Source organism: Cricetulus griseus, chromosome 9, assembly GCF_003668045.3.
Source record: "Cricetulus griseus strain 17A/GY chromosome 9, alternate assembly CriGri-PICRH-1.0, whole genome shotgun sequence".
Taxonomy (NCBI): domain Eukaryota; kingdom Metazoa; phylum Chordata; class Mammalia; order Rodentia; family Cricetidae; genus Cricetulus; species Cricetulus griseus.
The window spans coordinates 26104397-26118710 of NC_048602.1; the positions used below are offsets into that span (position 1 = coordinate 26104397).

Genomic DNA, 14314 nt, shown 5'->3' on the forward strand with positions numbered 1-14314 from the left:
ACTTCTGTCAATTTCTGATTCACTACAGAAAATCCAATAATGGGCAACTGCTCTTCATAGTGGAGATTACTCTGTCTCCACAGAGTCTGGAACAAAGGAGGTTATCTGTCAACAGCAGTGGATTCTTCCAGAGACCTCAGTCCTCAGTGTACAGAGGAACACATTCTTGAGGTGGCATGCATGTGTGCTCGAATCTGAGTCCAAACTTTCTCTTGTGAAGACATCAGGAGTATTGTATTAAAAGTAACCTGCTGATAACATAGCTTATGTTTTCAATTTATACTCATCATGTCTTTAAGTCCAGGGACCTGATCTTTATAGTCTATGGTGGTGGGAGAGTGAATGTTAAGTGTGAAACATGTAAATTATTGGGAGAAGAAAATTAAGCCCATAGATTTCCATATCCTGCCTCAGTATCCAATTTCCTTACTCATCCAAAAAGACTCATTTCTTCTCCAATCCCGAGTCCTATACCAACGTTTATTTGCTAATTAGGTGCAGGTGAGACTTCAGGTGTGATTCCTTCTGGCAAAATACTTCCTTAATATTACAGGTAGCAAACCACAATTGCAATCTGCTCCCAGCACAGAGAGGTGGCACAGACATAGATAAGATGGTTATTCCCTTTCCCAGAGAGACAATTCAGAGAAAAGGGAATAGTCCTGAGTCTGAAGCAATCCAAATTTAGGTGGGCACATACCATCAGATTCTAACATTGGTGAAAATTTGTTTAGTCTTTCTAGTGTGGGTGACCAATCTTTGACATGTTAATCATATTTTCCATGTGATAATGGAAGTGTTTTCTGTGATTATCATCCCAAATATATCTTTGGTCCCATGCATTAAACATTTTCATTAAAGTTGAGGTCTAAGATACTGAGAGCCTTACAAAGCCTCTTTGCAATATGTCTACCATTTTGTTTACCATTGAAAGTATTGGACATGACCCTCTACATTCCGTAAGTTCTCTTCAAGAACAAATCAATTTTTTCAGAGTTCTTGAAGCCCACATTCTCACTATGGACAATTTCCCCTATAAAGTCTTTGAGAAACTATGATTTGAACTGCAATGAATTATGAAACACTCCCAAATTTTTCTTGGACTCTCCTTGGAACAACAACACCTTCAAATGTTCTGACATATTATAAAGCTATAAAATTTCTTTACCTTTTCTCATGAGGACTAAGCCATTAGTAACCAGATCATCTGTGATGAGACTAAAATTGGACATTTTATTTTCTTTCATGGCTTGGAAGGAGCTGTACTTGAGGACCATATCCAGCTCTTCTGGCTCTAATTTCTTTCCTAAGAAGTCACAGATCTTCTCTATTGTTCTCATTGTGTCCTAAATGAAGAAGAAATAAAAATGTGGATAAGAAAAAGAAACATCTGAGAGAACATATGCAGAAATGGGGACTAAAAATGGATGATGAAAAAAGGGACATGAATAAAGAAATGGCACCATGCAATGAGAAAGCATATATGGGAACCCATAGGTAAAGCTGTGCAGGGAAGCAGGTAGGCTGAATACAGATCTTCACCTCTTCAATTTGCTCATGCAAATCCAGACTTCTAGTTTCATTTCATTACAGTTCTGTGCAGAGTTTGTGTTGCAGCCTCTCTCACCCTCTGTCTAAAGTGGCTTTCAAAGTCTTAACCTCTAAAGTTCCTTTTCCCCATGCATTGCTTTGTCTGGATTCCAGAAGACACTCCCTAAGAACACATATGCCATTGTAAATAGGAAAGCATGTAGGCTAACTGAAGATCTTCAGATCTCCTGCCATTCCTCCAAGTCTGATCCTCAATCTCATCAGCAGCTTTATGTCAAAACTTCTGTTGTGTATGAAGAAAACCTGTGGGAAACTCTGTACTCTTCAATTTGTGGACCTTATTGTGTCCTCAGATCTCATCCCCATTCATAAATGTCATCTTTCTATACCCAGAAAAACCTGAAACACCAGTGGACTCACTTATCATGATATCAGAAAAATTTCCTACAGGGCAACACACACCCACAATACTTCCTTCAATACCAGAGAGGCAACAGAAAATAAGGAAGCAAGTAGCAATCCAAGAAAGACAGTACTATACATCAGTAAACAGAATTTCAGTTGTTCCAAACCACAGATGACTATATGCCACTACCAACCAAAAAAAATCAATAACATGCAGGACAGGATGTCGACCTTGAGCCCAGAAACTCTATTAAGGAGACCCTGAAGATTCCAGAATTGTTGCCAAACAAGAAAAGAACCTTAATGCAGCCTGTATGGAGATGTCAGAGGTCCTTAAAGAGGAAATGGACAAAACCAATAAAGAAATCTCTAATAGCACAATGGAAAGTCATTAATTAAACCATTTAACCAGAAAGTGGAATTAGAATGAATCAAGAAAATGCAAAGTTAAGGAAATCTACAAAAGAAAAAATTAGGAACTAGAATAGAAATCACCCATCTCAGCTTTACAACTGAATATAACTGATCTCCAGGAGAATCTCCGGCATTTAAGACAACATAGAAGAAATATATGCACTTGTCAAATAGAATATAAAAATCCTAAAAATTCCTGTCAAAACATCCAGGATTAATGGAACACTGTGGAAACCCCAAATATAATAATAGTAATAGAGGAAGAAGAAATTAAACACAGGTCTATGGCACAGAATATATATATATATATATATATATATATATATATATATCCAAACAAGCTTCTTTTACATGTTAATATCAGTTCCCTCCCCTTTCCCCCCTTCCTTGCCCCCCACCCCCTACCCAAACCCTCATCACCTCCCCAGGGAGGGTGAGACCCTCTAAAAAAGATCCTCAAAGTCTGTCACATCCCCTGGAGCAGAGCCTAGACACTCCCCATGTTTCTAGGCCAAGAGAGCAGCTCTCCGTGTGGAGTGGGCTCCCAAAATCCATTCCTGCATTAGGAATAAACACTAATCCACTACCAGAGGACCCATAGGTCGTCCAGAACTCTGAACTGACAGTCCTATGCTGGTTTCCTAGCTATCAGTCTGGGTTCCATAACCAGCTATTCAGGTCAGCTGTTTCTGTGAGCCTCCCCATCCCAGCCTGGTCATGACCCATTTGTTCACCATTCCTCCCTCTCTGTGACTGGACTCAAGAGCTATGTGTGTCTGCTTCTGCCTCCATCAGCCACTGGATGAAGGCTCCAGGATAGTGTATAAAGTAGTCACTAATCTCATTATCGGAGAAGGGCATTTAAGGTATCTTCTAAACCATTGATCAGATTGTTAGTAGGGGTCAAACTTGTAGAGCTCATGCCATCTGTGTATAGTAGGGCTACTGATTTTTTTGAGTTAACTTTGTATCCTGCTATTTTGCTGAAGGTGTTTATCAGCTATAGGAGTTCCCTGGTTGAGATTTTCTGGTCAGATATGTAAACTACCATATCATCCGCAAATAGTGAAAGTTTGACTTCTTCCTTTCCAATTTGATCTCCTTTTCTTGTCTTATTGCTCTAGCTAGAACTTCAAATACAATATTGAAGAGACATGGAGAGAGTGGACAGCCTTGTCTTATTCCTGATTTTAGAGGAATCATTTTGAGTTTCTCTCCATTTAGTTTGATGTTGGCTGTTGGTTTTCTGTATATTGCTTTTATCATGTTTAAATATGTTCTTGTTATTCTGGTTAGGGATTTTGGATGTTGTCAAAGGCTTTTACAACATCTGTTGAGATTATCATGTGGTTTTTCTTTTTTGGTTTGCTTATATGTTAGATCACATTGATGGATTTCTGTATGAAAATCATTGCATCCCTGGGATGAAGCCTACTTGATCATGGTGGATGATTTTTCTGATGTGTTCTTGGATTTGATTCACCAATATTTTGTTGAGTATTTTTTCATCGATGTTCATGAGGGATATTGGTCTGTAGTTTTCTTTTTTAGTTTTGTCTTTCTGTGGCTTGGATACCAAGATAATTGTAGCCTCAAAGAAAAAGGTTGGCAATGTCCTTTCTACTTCTATTGTGTGTAACAAAGTGAGGAGTACTGGTATTAGCTCTTGTTTGAATTTCCAGTAGAATTCTGCAATGAAGTCATCTGGCTCTGGGCTTTTTTTGATTGGGAGACTTTTGATGACTGCTTCTATTTCATTCAGGTTTATAGGTCTATATAAATTACCTATATGTTCTTGATTTAATTTTTGTAAGTGATATCTATCCAGAAAATTGTCCATTTCCTTTAGATTTTTGAATTTTGTGGAGTACTGGTTTTCAAAATATGACCTGATGATTCTCTCGATATTCTCAGTTTCTGTTGTTATATCCCACTTTTCATTTCTGATTTTGTCAATTAGCATGGTCTCTCTCTCTGCCTTTTGGTTGGTTTGGATAGAGGCTTGTCTATCTTGCTGATTTTCACAAGGAACCAACACTTTGTTTCATTGATTTTTTTGTATCGTTCTCCTAGTTTCTATTTTATTGATTTCAGCCCTCAGTTTGATTATTTTTTGGTAACTACTCCTCCATGGTGAGTTTGCTTCTTGTTGTTCTAAACCTTTCAGTTGTTCTGTCAATTCTGTAGTGTGACTATTCTCCAGTTTCATCATGTGAGCAATTAGTGCTATGAACTTCCTCTTAGCATTTCGTTCAAAGTGTCCCATATGTTTGGGTATGTTGTGTCTTCATTCTCAATAGATTCTAAGAAATCTTTAATTTCTTTTTTTATTTTTTCCTTGGCCCAGGAATGCTGCAATTGGGCATTATTCAATTTCCATGAGTTTGTAGGTTTTCTGCAATTTGTGTTGTTGTTGAATTCTAACTTTAAAGCATGGTTGTCTGGTGAGATACAGGGGTTTTTTCCAGTTTTTTGTATCTGTGGAGGTTTGCTATATTGCCGAGAATTTGGTCAATTTTAGAGAAAGTCCCATGTGGCACAGAGAAGAAGGTATATTCTTTTGTATTTGGATGGAATGTTCTATAGATATCTGTTAAACCCAATTGGGTCATAACTTCTGTTAGATACTTTCTTTTTTTGTTAAATTTCTGCCTGGTGGTCCTGTCCAGTGATGAGAATGGGGTGTTGAAGTCTCCTACTATAAGGGCATGAGGTGTTATATGTAGTTTGAGTTTTAGCAATGTTTTAGCAAAAAATCTAGGTGCTTATGTATTTGACACATAGATGTTCAGAATTGAGACTTCATCTTGATTGACTTTTCCTGTGAGAAGTATGAAATGCTCTTCTTCATCTCTTTTGACAGATTTTAGTTTGAAGTCTAATTTTTTAGATATAAGATTGCTACACCAGCTTGTTTCTTGGGTCTATTTGATTGGAAAATCTTTTCCAAACTCTTTACTCTGAGGTAATGTCTGTCTTTGAAGTTGAGGTGTGTTTCTTGTATACAGAAAAGGATGTATTCTGTCTTCATATCCATTCTGTTATCCTGTATCTTTTTATAGGCAGGTTAAGACCATTGACATTGAGGGATATTAATGTCAATTGATTATTGGTTCTAGTTTGTTTTGGATTTGTTGTTAGTGGTGTCATTGTGTGTAGATTTTACCCCCTTTTTTTCTTTTCCTGTTTGTTAAACTGGGATTATCTATTGCCTATGATTTGTGTTTGGAGTTATCTTACTTTGATTGGAGTTTTCCTTCTAGAACTTTCTATTGTGCTGGATTTGTGGATAAGTATTGTTTAAATCTGGTTTTGTCATGGAATATTTTGTTTTCTCCATCTATAGTGATTGAAAGCTTTGCTGGGTACAGTAGTCTGGGTTGGCATCCATGTTCCCTTACTCTTTGAAGTACATCTATCCAGGACCTTCTCAAAGTTTCCATTGAGAAATCGGGTGTAATTTAGATAGGTTTGCCTCTATATGTTACTTGGCCTTTTTCCTTTGCTGCTCTTTAATATATTCTTTTTATTCTGTAAGTTGTGAGTTTTGATTATTATGTGGTGAGGGGACTTCTTTTGTAGTCTAATCTATTTGGTGTTCTGTAAACTTATCGTACTTCCATAGGCATTAATTCTGTAGGTTGGGGAAGTTTTCTTCTATGATTTTGTTGAATATGTTTTCTGTACATTTCAGCTGTATTTCTTCACCCTCTTTATGCCTATTATTCTTAAGTTTGGCCTTTTCATGGTGTCCCATATTTCCTGGATATTTTGTGTTTGGGATTTCTTGGACTTGAGATTTTCTTTTGTCAATGACTGTATAACCTCTAGCAAGTCTTCAACAACTGAGATTTTCACTTCCATCTCTTGTATTCTATTTGTTATACTTACATCCTTACTTCCTGATTATTTATCCAGCCTTTCTATTTCAAGCATCCCCTCATTCTGTGTTTTCTTTATTGTTTCTATTTCAGCTTTTATGCCTTGAACTGTTTCAATTGTTTCCTTCACTTGTTTGGTTGTTTTTTGTTGTTGTTGTTGTTTTTTTTTTTTGTTTTTTGGCTTTCTTTAGATTCTTTGAATTATTATTTCTTGAAATTTTGTTTCTTTTTTCTTCTATTTCTTTACGAGATTTTTCTCATTTCCTCTTTAAGGGACTCCGCCATCTTCATAAAGTACTTTTTAAAGTCCAGCTCTTCTTCTTCCTCCGTGTTTTGCTTTTCAGATCTTGCTGGTGTAGAGTTCCTAGATTCTGATGGTATCACATTCATCTTTCTGTTGTTGAGTGTGTTCTTATTCTGTCTTCTTCCCATCTCTTCTTCCAGTGGGTACAGGTGGGGTCTCTATCTCCTCTTGTCACATGGTGGTGTATTCATGCTACTTCAGTGTCTGCAGCTCTGGATGCTCTTGACTCTCCTAGTATTCTCCTCACTCAACAGAGGTCAGGGCAGAAGGGGAACCAATCTTTAGGGTTTTCTCACACAGGGAGGTCTTTCCTATGTGCTGGTGTCTTCTCTATGCCAGGCAGAAGCCCAGAGAGTTCAAAGGAAGGGGTGATGGCAGGAGTCTGGCAGGAGTAGAGGGGATACTCACCTCAGCAGATACCAGGGTGGAGGGGGAAGGAACAGTGAGGTGTTTCCAGACTCAGAGAGGTTCTCCTGTCTCAGTAGGTCCACTCTATGCCAGGTGCAGGACCAGAGAGACCCAATGTGTGATGGCCAGACCCAGGCAGGAGCCAGACAGGAGCAGAGGGGACACTCACCTCAGCAGAGATCAGGGAGGAGGGGGAATCCAGAATATATTTTCAACAAAATCTAAGTAGAATAATGACCTAACCCAACGAAGGAGATGCCAATCAAAGTAAGAGGCGCATACAGAGCACCAAATAGACTGGATGGGGACAAAGTCTCCTCAATTCATTATAATTAAAAACCTAATTCAGAGGAAAAGTTATTGAAGGATGGGCAAGGGCTGGCATGGGAAGATAAATGAGGAGGGAGAAATAACTAAGCATTACCTAGAACTCCTGAATATGTCTCTATATCCCAGTGCTAGGTTTACTGCCATACAGCAACCTGCCAAGATATTCTTCGATTTTTAAGATAAGAGAGGTTTGACTCCCACACAGTAGATAACCATATTTCTAACCTTCTGTGTGACATTTCAGTGAAATGAAACTTGCCATGATCATATAAGGGTATAGCTTATCAGTCCATTTAGACATATGCTATTATGTAATATTGTAACATTTTTTATATTCTTTAATAAAACTTTTGAAATCTCAAGTATATTCTAGCCCACCATATAGAACACTCAGTAGTGAACAGCACAGGAAGCCATCTTCCCTCATTGGCTGCATCCTGTAAACATCTGGTCAGAAACGAGTCTCACTCAGTACTGTTCATGTGACTCCAGCACTTGTTCACTCCCGGGATTCAGAGACAGATTTTATGTCTTTGTGCTTATTCTTGTGGTCAAAGGGTGATGCCATACATTTGGGTACAAGCATGGAATGACCCTGACTTACCCATTTGTCACTCACCACTGGGTTATCAGATGTATTGAAGGTGTTGCATAATCAGAATTTTAAAAAATCGGCAGTTCAAGTGTGAGCTATTTCACACTAACTCAAGGTGGAGGAGGCTATAGAAGATGAGGGTGATGGAAAAGTAGGCTGGATAGGAAATACCAGATGCAGGTCAAAGAGGACATAGGGCATAATCTCACTTTTAGGAACTCTCCATGAGCCTACTCCTGACAACATATGTGGAATGGGGATATGGAGGAATGTGGGGTACTGCATGAGGTGAGCTGGGGAGAGGCTGTGTGGTTACTGTAAGAATGGCAGTTACCTTTTTCATGTCTTCATAGCTCAGCAACAGGAAGTTTTCACTTTCTCTCATGGACAGCCAGTCACGAGTATGCACAAACCATGATCCATATGGCACTGTGTGAAGGAAGAAAAAGTGATTACAAACAATGAAATTGAGGTCTGCCTGAAATTCTTCTCTTTTCTGCAAATAGCAGATAGTTTTATGATTAAAAATCAAACCACTATTCATAGTATTCAGTGTGACATTTTTCTGGTGGCCATGTCACATGATCACCAGGTGTCAATAAAATTTCAGAAGACTGGACCAAAGGAAGACAAGCTTATTGAAAAAATTAATATAGGTAAAATCAAGATATGGTTTTGTTCCTTCCTGTCATACAGCAGGGACCGCGTAAGATAGAAACAAGAACAAGGAATTATCACCCAGTTCTTTTCTCTTGAGAAGACATGTAGACTATGGCTTAGGTTAATGATTAAGAAAACCATTGTGTCCCAGAAGCTAAGTTAGCTAAAATTTTTTAAAATCTTAATATTGAGAGACGTGATCATGGCTTTCATTGTACACCATAGCTAAAAATAAGCTATCAATATGACTTATGTTTACGTTAAAATGTTATTGTTAATAACTTTGACATGAAAAGGCTGGAGAAGTAGTCTAAAGTTTAGAAAGGCACATAGTTGTCTAAGGGACTCATTGATGTGAAGGAACAAGGAACAAAACAGCCCAGTTATTTTTAGATGATGTGCCATTCTTGTTACGATGGGTTGATGTTCAAATATGTTGATTAATTCCTTGTGCATATTTCTCCCATGACCTTCCTGATATAAAAAAATGTGTCGATGAACTGGGTGCATCATGAGGAATTAAAACAGAGATGAGTGAGTGTTTTTCATATATATATATATATATATATATATATATATATATATATATATAAATATAAAATCTTTGAGTTTAGATTTGTGATTCTTTAAACTTTCCTTCTAAGATTATCTTTTAATATAAGAAATAAGGTAACTTGACCAGTCAGAAATTGTGCTGGGTTTTTTCCTGCTGCCATTTTCAGGCTTGGCTTTGCAGAAACTGTTCTGGTGGTCTTGTGTGCTATTCTGTGAGTGCTGCTGCAGGGAGCTGAGCATAGAGGAGGTGGAAATCCATGACATGGATGCAGAGAGATATAATGATATGTATGTCAACTTCTCTCAGGAAGAATGGGCTTTGTTGGACCCTTCACAGAAGAATCTCTAGAAAGATGTGATGCTGGAGATCTATATTTACCTCACTACCATAGGCTACAAATGGGAGGATAATAATATTGAAGAACATTGTGTAAGTTCTCAAAGACGTGGAAGGTGCTGACACTTTGAATCCAGTAGATTCTGTGTTACAAGTTCCACAGACTAAGGTGATAACTTCAAAAGAAGATGGTCTCCTGGAGATGGTTGTGAAACTCTTGGCTGGAGAAAAATATTGGGTCGGGGTTCTCATGGCACTTTCTCTTATTCTATCCGTGTTTTCATATTAAATGTTTTTTAAAGCCTATTCTGACATTTTAAACAAATAGATAAGAAACCATCCTCTGAGATGAGTTTGATAGCCATATCATCTATAGAAAAACCAGCACTTTCCAAATCATTCACTTCATTCACTTAAGTACAAATAGTAAAAACTTCCCCAACAATAAAATTTCATATGGCTGTACAGGTGTCATTGAGAATGGGTTTAAGTATTTGGTAAAGAAAGCTTTTAATAAGATAGAGTTACAATAGTTAAAATAGCTCAATATTTTCAACAAACTCACAAGAGCTAGGTAATAGATGTTACATACTAACTGCTCACAAACATTTATTAACTTGGGTTAAGAAATATGTGGCTATATTTAACCAAGGACAATCATGTGTATTGATTAACCCTGGATGATCTTATGTTTGTATTTCTACTTTACTGTGCCAAGTACCAATAGTGTCATGTGTTTGGGTTTGCTTCACAAAAACATCCCATGAGATTGAATCTGTACAAAAATCCTTGCTTGAGAACTTCAAAATAAGATCAGATTCAAACTGGAAAAAATTAATAAAGTAATTTATCCATTCTTTGTAACTGCAAAGTGCAGCCTGCTAGTAAAAGAAGTGGCTGAAAAAATAACTTGCTTATGTACACTCTATTAATCTATAATAAGTTTTTTAGATATTATCACGTGGATTCTTGGGATAATTTGATTTTCATTTATAATAGGATGGTTAGTCATATAAGGTAAATGAGAAACATGATTATAATATATATATAATAACCATTCATTTGAAAAATGGAATGACACCACATCATATTTTGCCAGAAAGATTTTGATGGGGTAAAAGATAAAGAAGAACAGCAGAGATAGAAGGTTATTTAGAGACACCAAATATATGTATAAGACTTGTTTTATTTATTATAGTCCCAGAGAGTGAATTTGAGCTCCCTCACTGACCTCAGGGAATTAGGTTTTATCCCTCAGAAAGAAAATTCAAGTTGAGTGATTATTTCACTGACTCAGTGGTTTTCCCAAATCCCTGAGCTGTTGAATGACTGTTGTCATGTCAGTGACATTTGACACACACACAGATGCTGAACTGATAAACCAAGTTCACTAGCAAACCTTTCTCCTTATATTATTACCTCTGATGCCATGAGAAGACATCCTTCTGGCAGGTTGCAGTGACAGAGGCAGGAGTTTGTGAATAGTGACAAAAACAATAAAGACAAACAGAAGGGTGTGGGCATGGGCATGTTTGAACTTTTTATTACCATCCTGTCTGGAGAATTATCTTAACACTTTTTGAGGGAGATCCCCTCCCACTGGTATTCAGATGTTAGGTTCCACTATTTCTCAATAGTCACTTTTGAAGACCCAAGCTTTGAAAGCACAGAAAATGGAATACTTACTGGGAATTGCCTTTCACATTCACTCCAAAGTTATATTTATGTTCCTAGTGCTACTGTGATGTGATTTTAACAGTTACAGTATCTCCCCTCTTCCTGGAATGGTGGTACTTTCTCTCCAAGTCTCAGCCTCCATTGAACACTTGCTTTGTTCCCCATTATATGAAAAACCAACTGAATTAAGCAAGCAGAGATGATGAGATATGAGCCATGGAGAGAGAAGTAGGATACATGATTCAAGGAATCTAAAATTTGACTGGAATCTGGGGTAAATGATTATAGAGAGGAAGAGAATTGATCAGAACATGACAAAATTAAAAGACTGAAAGCTTGGCTCAGGTAATGGCTCAGTGGAGAGCATTTCCCTTGCATGTGTGAGGACCTGAGTTTGAATCCTCAGGAATCATTAGAAAATGGTGAAGCATCCTCCATCTGTTTCCCTGATGTTTCTTCTGTGATATGGGATGTGGAGACAGGAGAATGCCCAGAAGCTAAGAACCAGCTAATCTGGTTCACACAGGGATGAACAAGAAGAAAGCAACTGTCTCAAACACAGTAGAAATTAAGGCTCAACACCTGATATTATTGTGCAACTTTAGGAAGAACACAAATCTTTACACATTTGCATCCAGTCATCAAAAACACACATAACTAGACACATGAAGAAAAAAACTTCAAGCTAAGCCAAATGTGGTGGCATGCTGCTGTAATGACAATACTCAGGGAATAGAGACAAGAAAAGACCTGAGGTTTAATGTCATTTTCAAGTACAAATGAATTTCTGGTCAACCTGAAATATAACAGATGCTGTTGTAAAACAATAACAACTACAACCCAAGAGAACATTAGCAATGACACTAAAAATAAGGCAATAACACATACGTAGATAATAATTAACTGTGGTTCTATGTTGGAAGGCTTTTCAAAGATACTTATTTGTTTGGGGACAGGGATCGCAAAAGTTTTGCCAGCAAGTCTTGTTATGTAGAGTAGGATGGCCTTGAATTATTGATCTACCTGTCCCCTCTGCATTATTGCTGTGCTCGCAGGCCTGCAACATCATATTCTCCCTGGATAGTTACTATTACGTTTCACTTTAATTCATTTGTGTCAAGTGAAGAAACCTACTGGAATTATCAAAAACAAAAACAAAACCAAAAAAACCCACTCACATGATCTGTCAGTGAGCAGTATGTTCACTATGCAGACAAGTAAATATCTGCCTCCTGGTGAAGTGTGCAAGAAGGACAGAAAGACTCAATGACAGAGATGAAAAGAATGCATCATATGTGGTGTTGGAAAGAATATTTCCCATCAACAGAGCAACATTTTTAGGGAAATCAAATAAACGTACGCATTACCGTTTTATGACACCATTAATAATAAAATCAAGCAATGAATAGAGTGAGGGGAATAAGTCATCTAGTTGAGAGAGATAGATAGAGAGAGACAGAGACAGAGAGTGAAAGAAAAAGAGATGGGAAAAGAAGGGAGAGAGACAATGAGAGATTTTATACATGGATATTCAGAAAATATGCAAGGTGTAAAAACTTATGGTTAATGAAATCATTTTTAAAGATTTACTTTCTCTTATTTTTGTATATTTGTGTGTTTCATGTGAGTATGAATCTGTGTTTGTATGTGCCTGCAGAGATGAGAAAATAATGTCTGTTCCTCTGAAATGTGTGAGCCACTATGTGTGGGTACTAGGAAACAAAGAGACCTGTTTTAAGAAGCATCATGTGTTTTGGACCACTGAGTCATCTCTCAAGCTCCTAAAGACAAAAGTTTAAAGAGTAAGTTATATTGCACAATAAAAAATAGAAACTAGTACAAAATAATTTATGCAGTAAATTGCAAATTAAATTGAGATACACAAAGTGATGATGGGATTATGATGGGTAAAAATGCTTATATCTATATCTATCTATCTATCTATCTATCTATCTATCTATCTATCTATCTCTATTGTAACCCACACAAATTAGAAGTGGACAATTGATTCCACAAATTTTCCTTGGGTTCTAATAAAAGTTCTGTGAGATGTGTATACCTACAGAGACACTTATGTACACATGCACACAAGATCATAATAAATTGGGCATATAATAAATATAAAAAGAAAACTCTCACAGTATTACTGCTAGATGAAAGACATGGGACAATCCATTTAAACAAAGAAAATATAAGTTGGAATTCCAAGTTATCTGGGACTCTATGAAAACACCAAATCTCAAGTTCATAGGCAAAGAAAATATCTTAAAATAATTTTCCACAGGTAGGAAAGCAGATTTTGTGTTGCATAGTTTCTAATGTTAACTTGACCCAATCTATAATCACCTTGGAAGACAGTTTTAATGAGGAGTCATTTGATCATATTACCTGTGGGCTTGTCATTGAAAGATTGTCTGGATTGTTAACCAATAATGATTCACATATTGGGCAGTAACATTCACTATTTTGGGGAGTCCATGAAAATATAAAGAAAGAGAAACACATTGGTGGAAAGAAAGAAAAGGTAGATATAATTGTCTTTCTGCTCTTTACTGTGAACATTTGCTATGACTTTCTGCCAAGATTTCTCATCAAAACACATTGAAACACTTTGTTGTAAACAAAATAATCCTTTTTTAATATAAGTGGGTTTGCTGGGTCAGATGCTATTTCAGATACAGGAGGAAATTGGGACGTCTCATGGACAAGACAAGAAAACAAATGCTCCAGATAATATGATAATTAAAAGTAAGTACATTGAAACTGGCAGGAGAGAAACACAAAGACCAAACCTAAGAATAATAGGGAGAGAAGGAGGAGAAGAATATAAGCTTAAAGGCACAGAAAGCATATTCAACAAAACCAGTAAACAGTAAGAGCATGATATAATGCTAGTACTTGATTTTTTTTTTTAGCCAATTCCCTATGGTAAGATGTCATGCTCAGTTATAATGCAGGGAAGAGGTCCATGGCCGTGCCCCAACATATTGTGCCAGACAATGTTGACTCCTCATAGTAGCCCTGACCTGTGAGGAGAAATGGATTGTGGTAAGCTAAGGGTAGATGAGGGGAAGTGAAAGGAGCCCAGGGACTTGGGTTCAAGCTTCTTGCCAAAAAATCATCAAAATGATAAGAATCAATAGACATTTTCAGTGGTAGCTGAATCTTAATGGTGAGAAATTCTTAATTAAAATCAC

At 37.1% G+C, this 14314-nt stretch overlaps 1 protein-coding gene and 1 pseudogene across 2 annotated transcripts in view; one reads left to right on the forward strand and one right to left on the reverse strand.

Annotated features, from left to right (window-relative positions):
- Positions 1-14314, reverse strand: part of LOC100751331 (bile salt sulfotransferase 1) — a 28465-nt gene that overhangs the window by 3105 nt on the left and 11046 nt on the right. The window contains exons 4-5 of one of the 2 annotated variants that reach the window (XM_027434008.2): positions 8223-8317; positions 1169-1346 (exon numbers count right to left, since the gene is read on the reverse strand). The exons of the other annotated variant lie outside the window; for it this stretch is intronic. Coding sequence (XP_027289809.1) covers positions 1169-1346; positions 8223-8317 — 273 coding nt within the window. The remainder of the gene's footprint in view (positions 1-1168; positions 1347-8222; positions 8318-14314) is intronic. 2 annotated transcript variants of the gene reach the window in all.
- LOC118237958 lies at positions 9366-9563 on the forward strand (annotated as a pseudogene).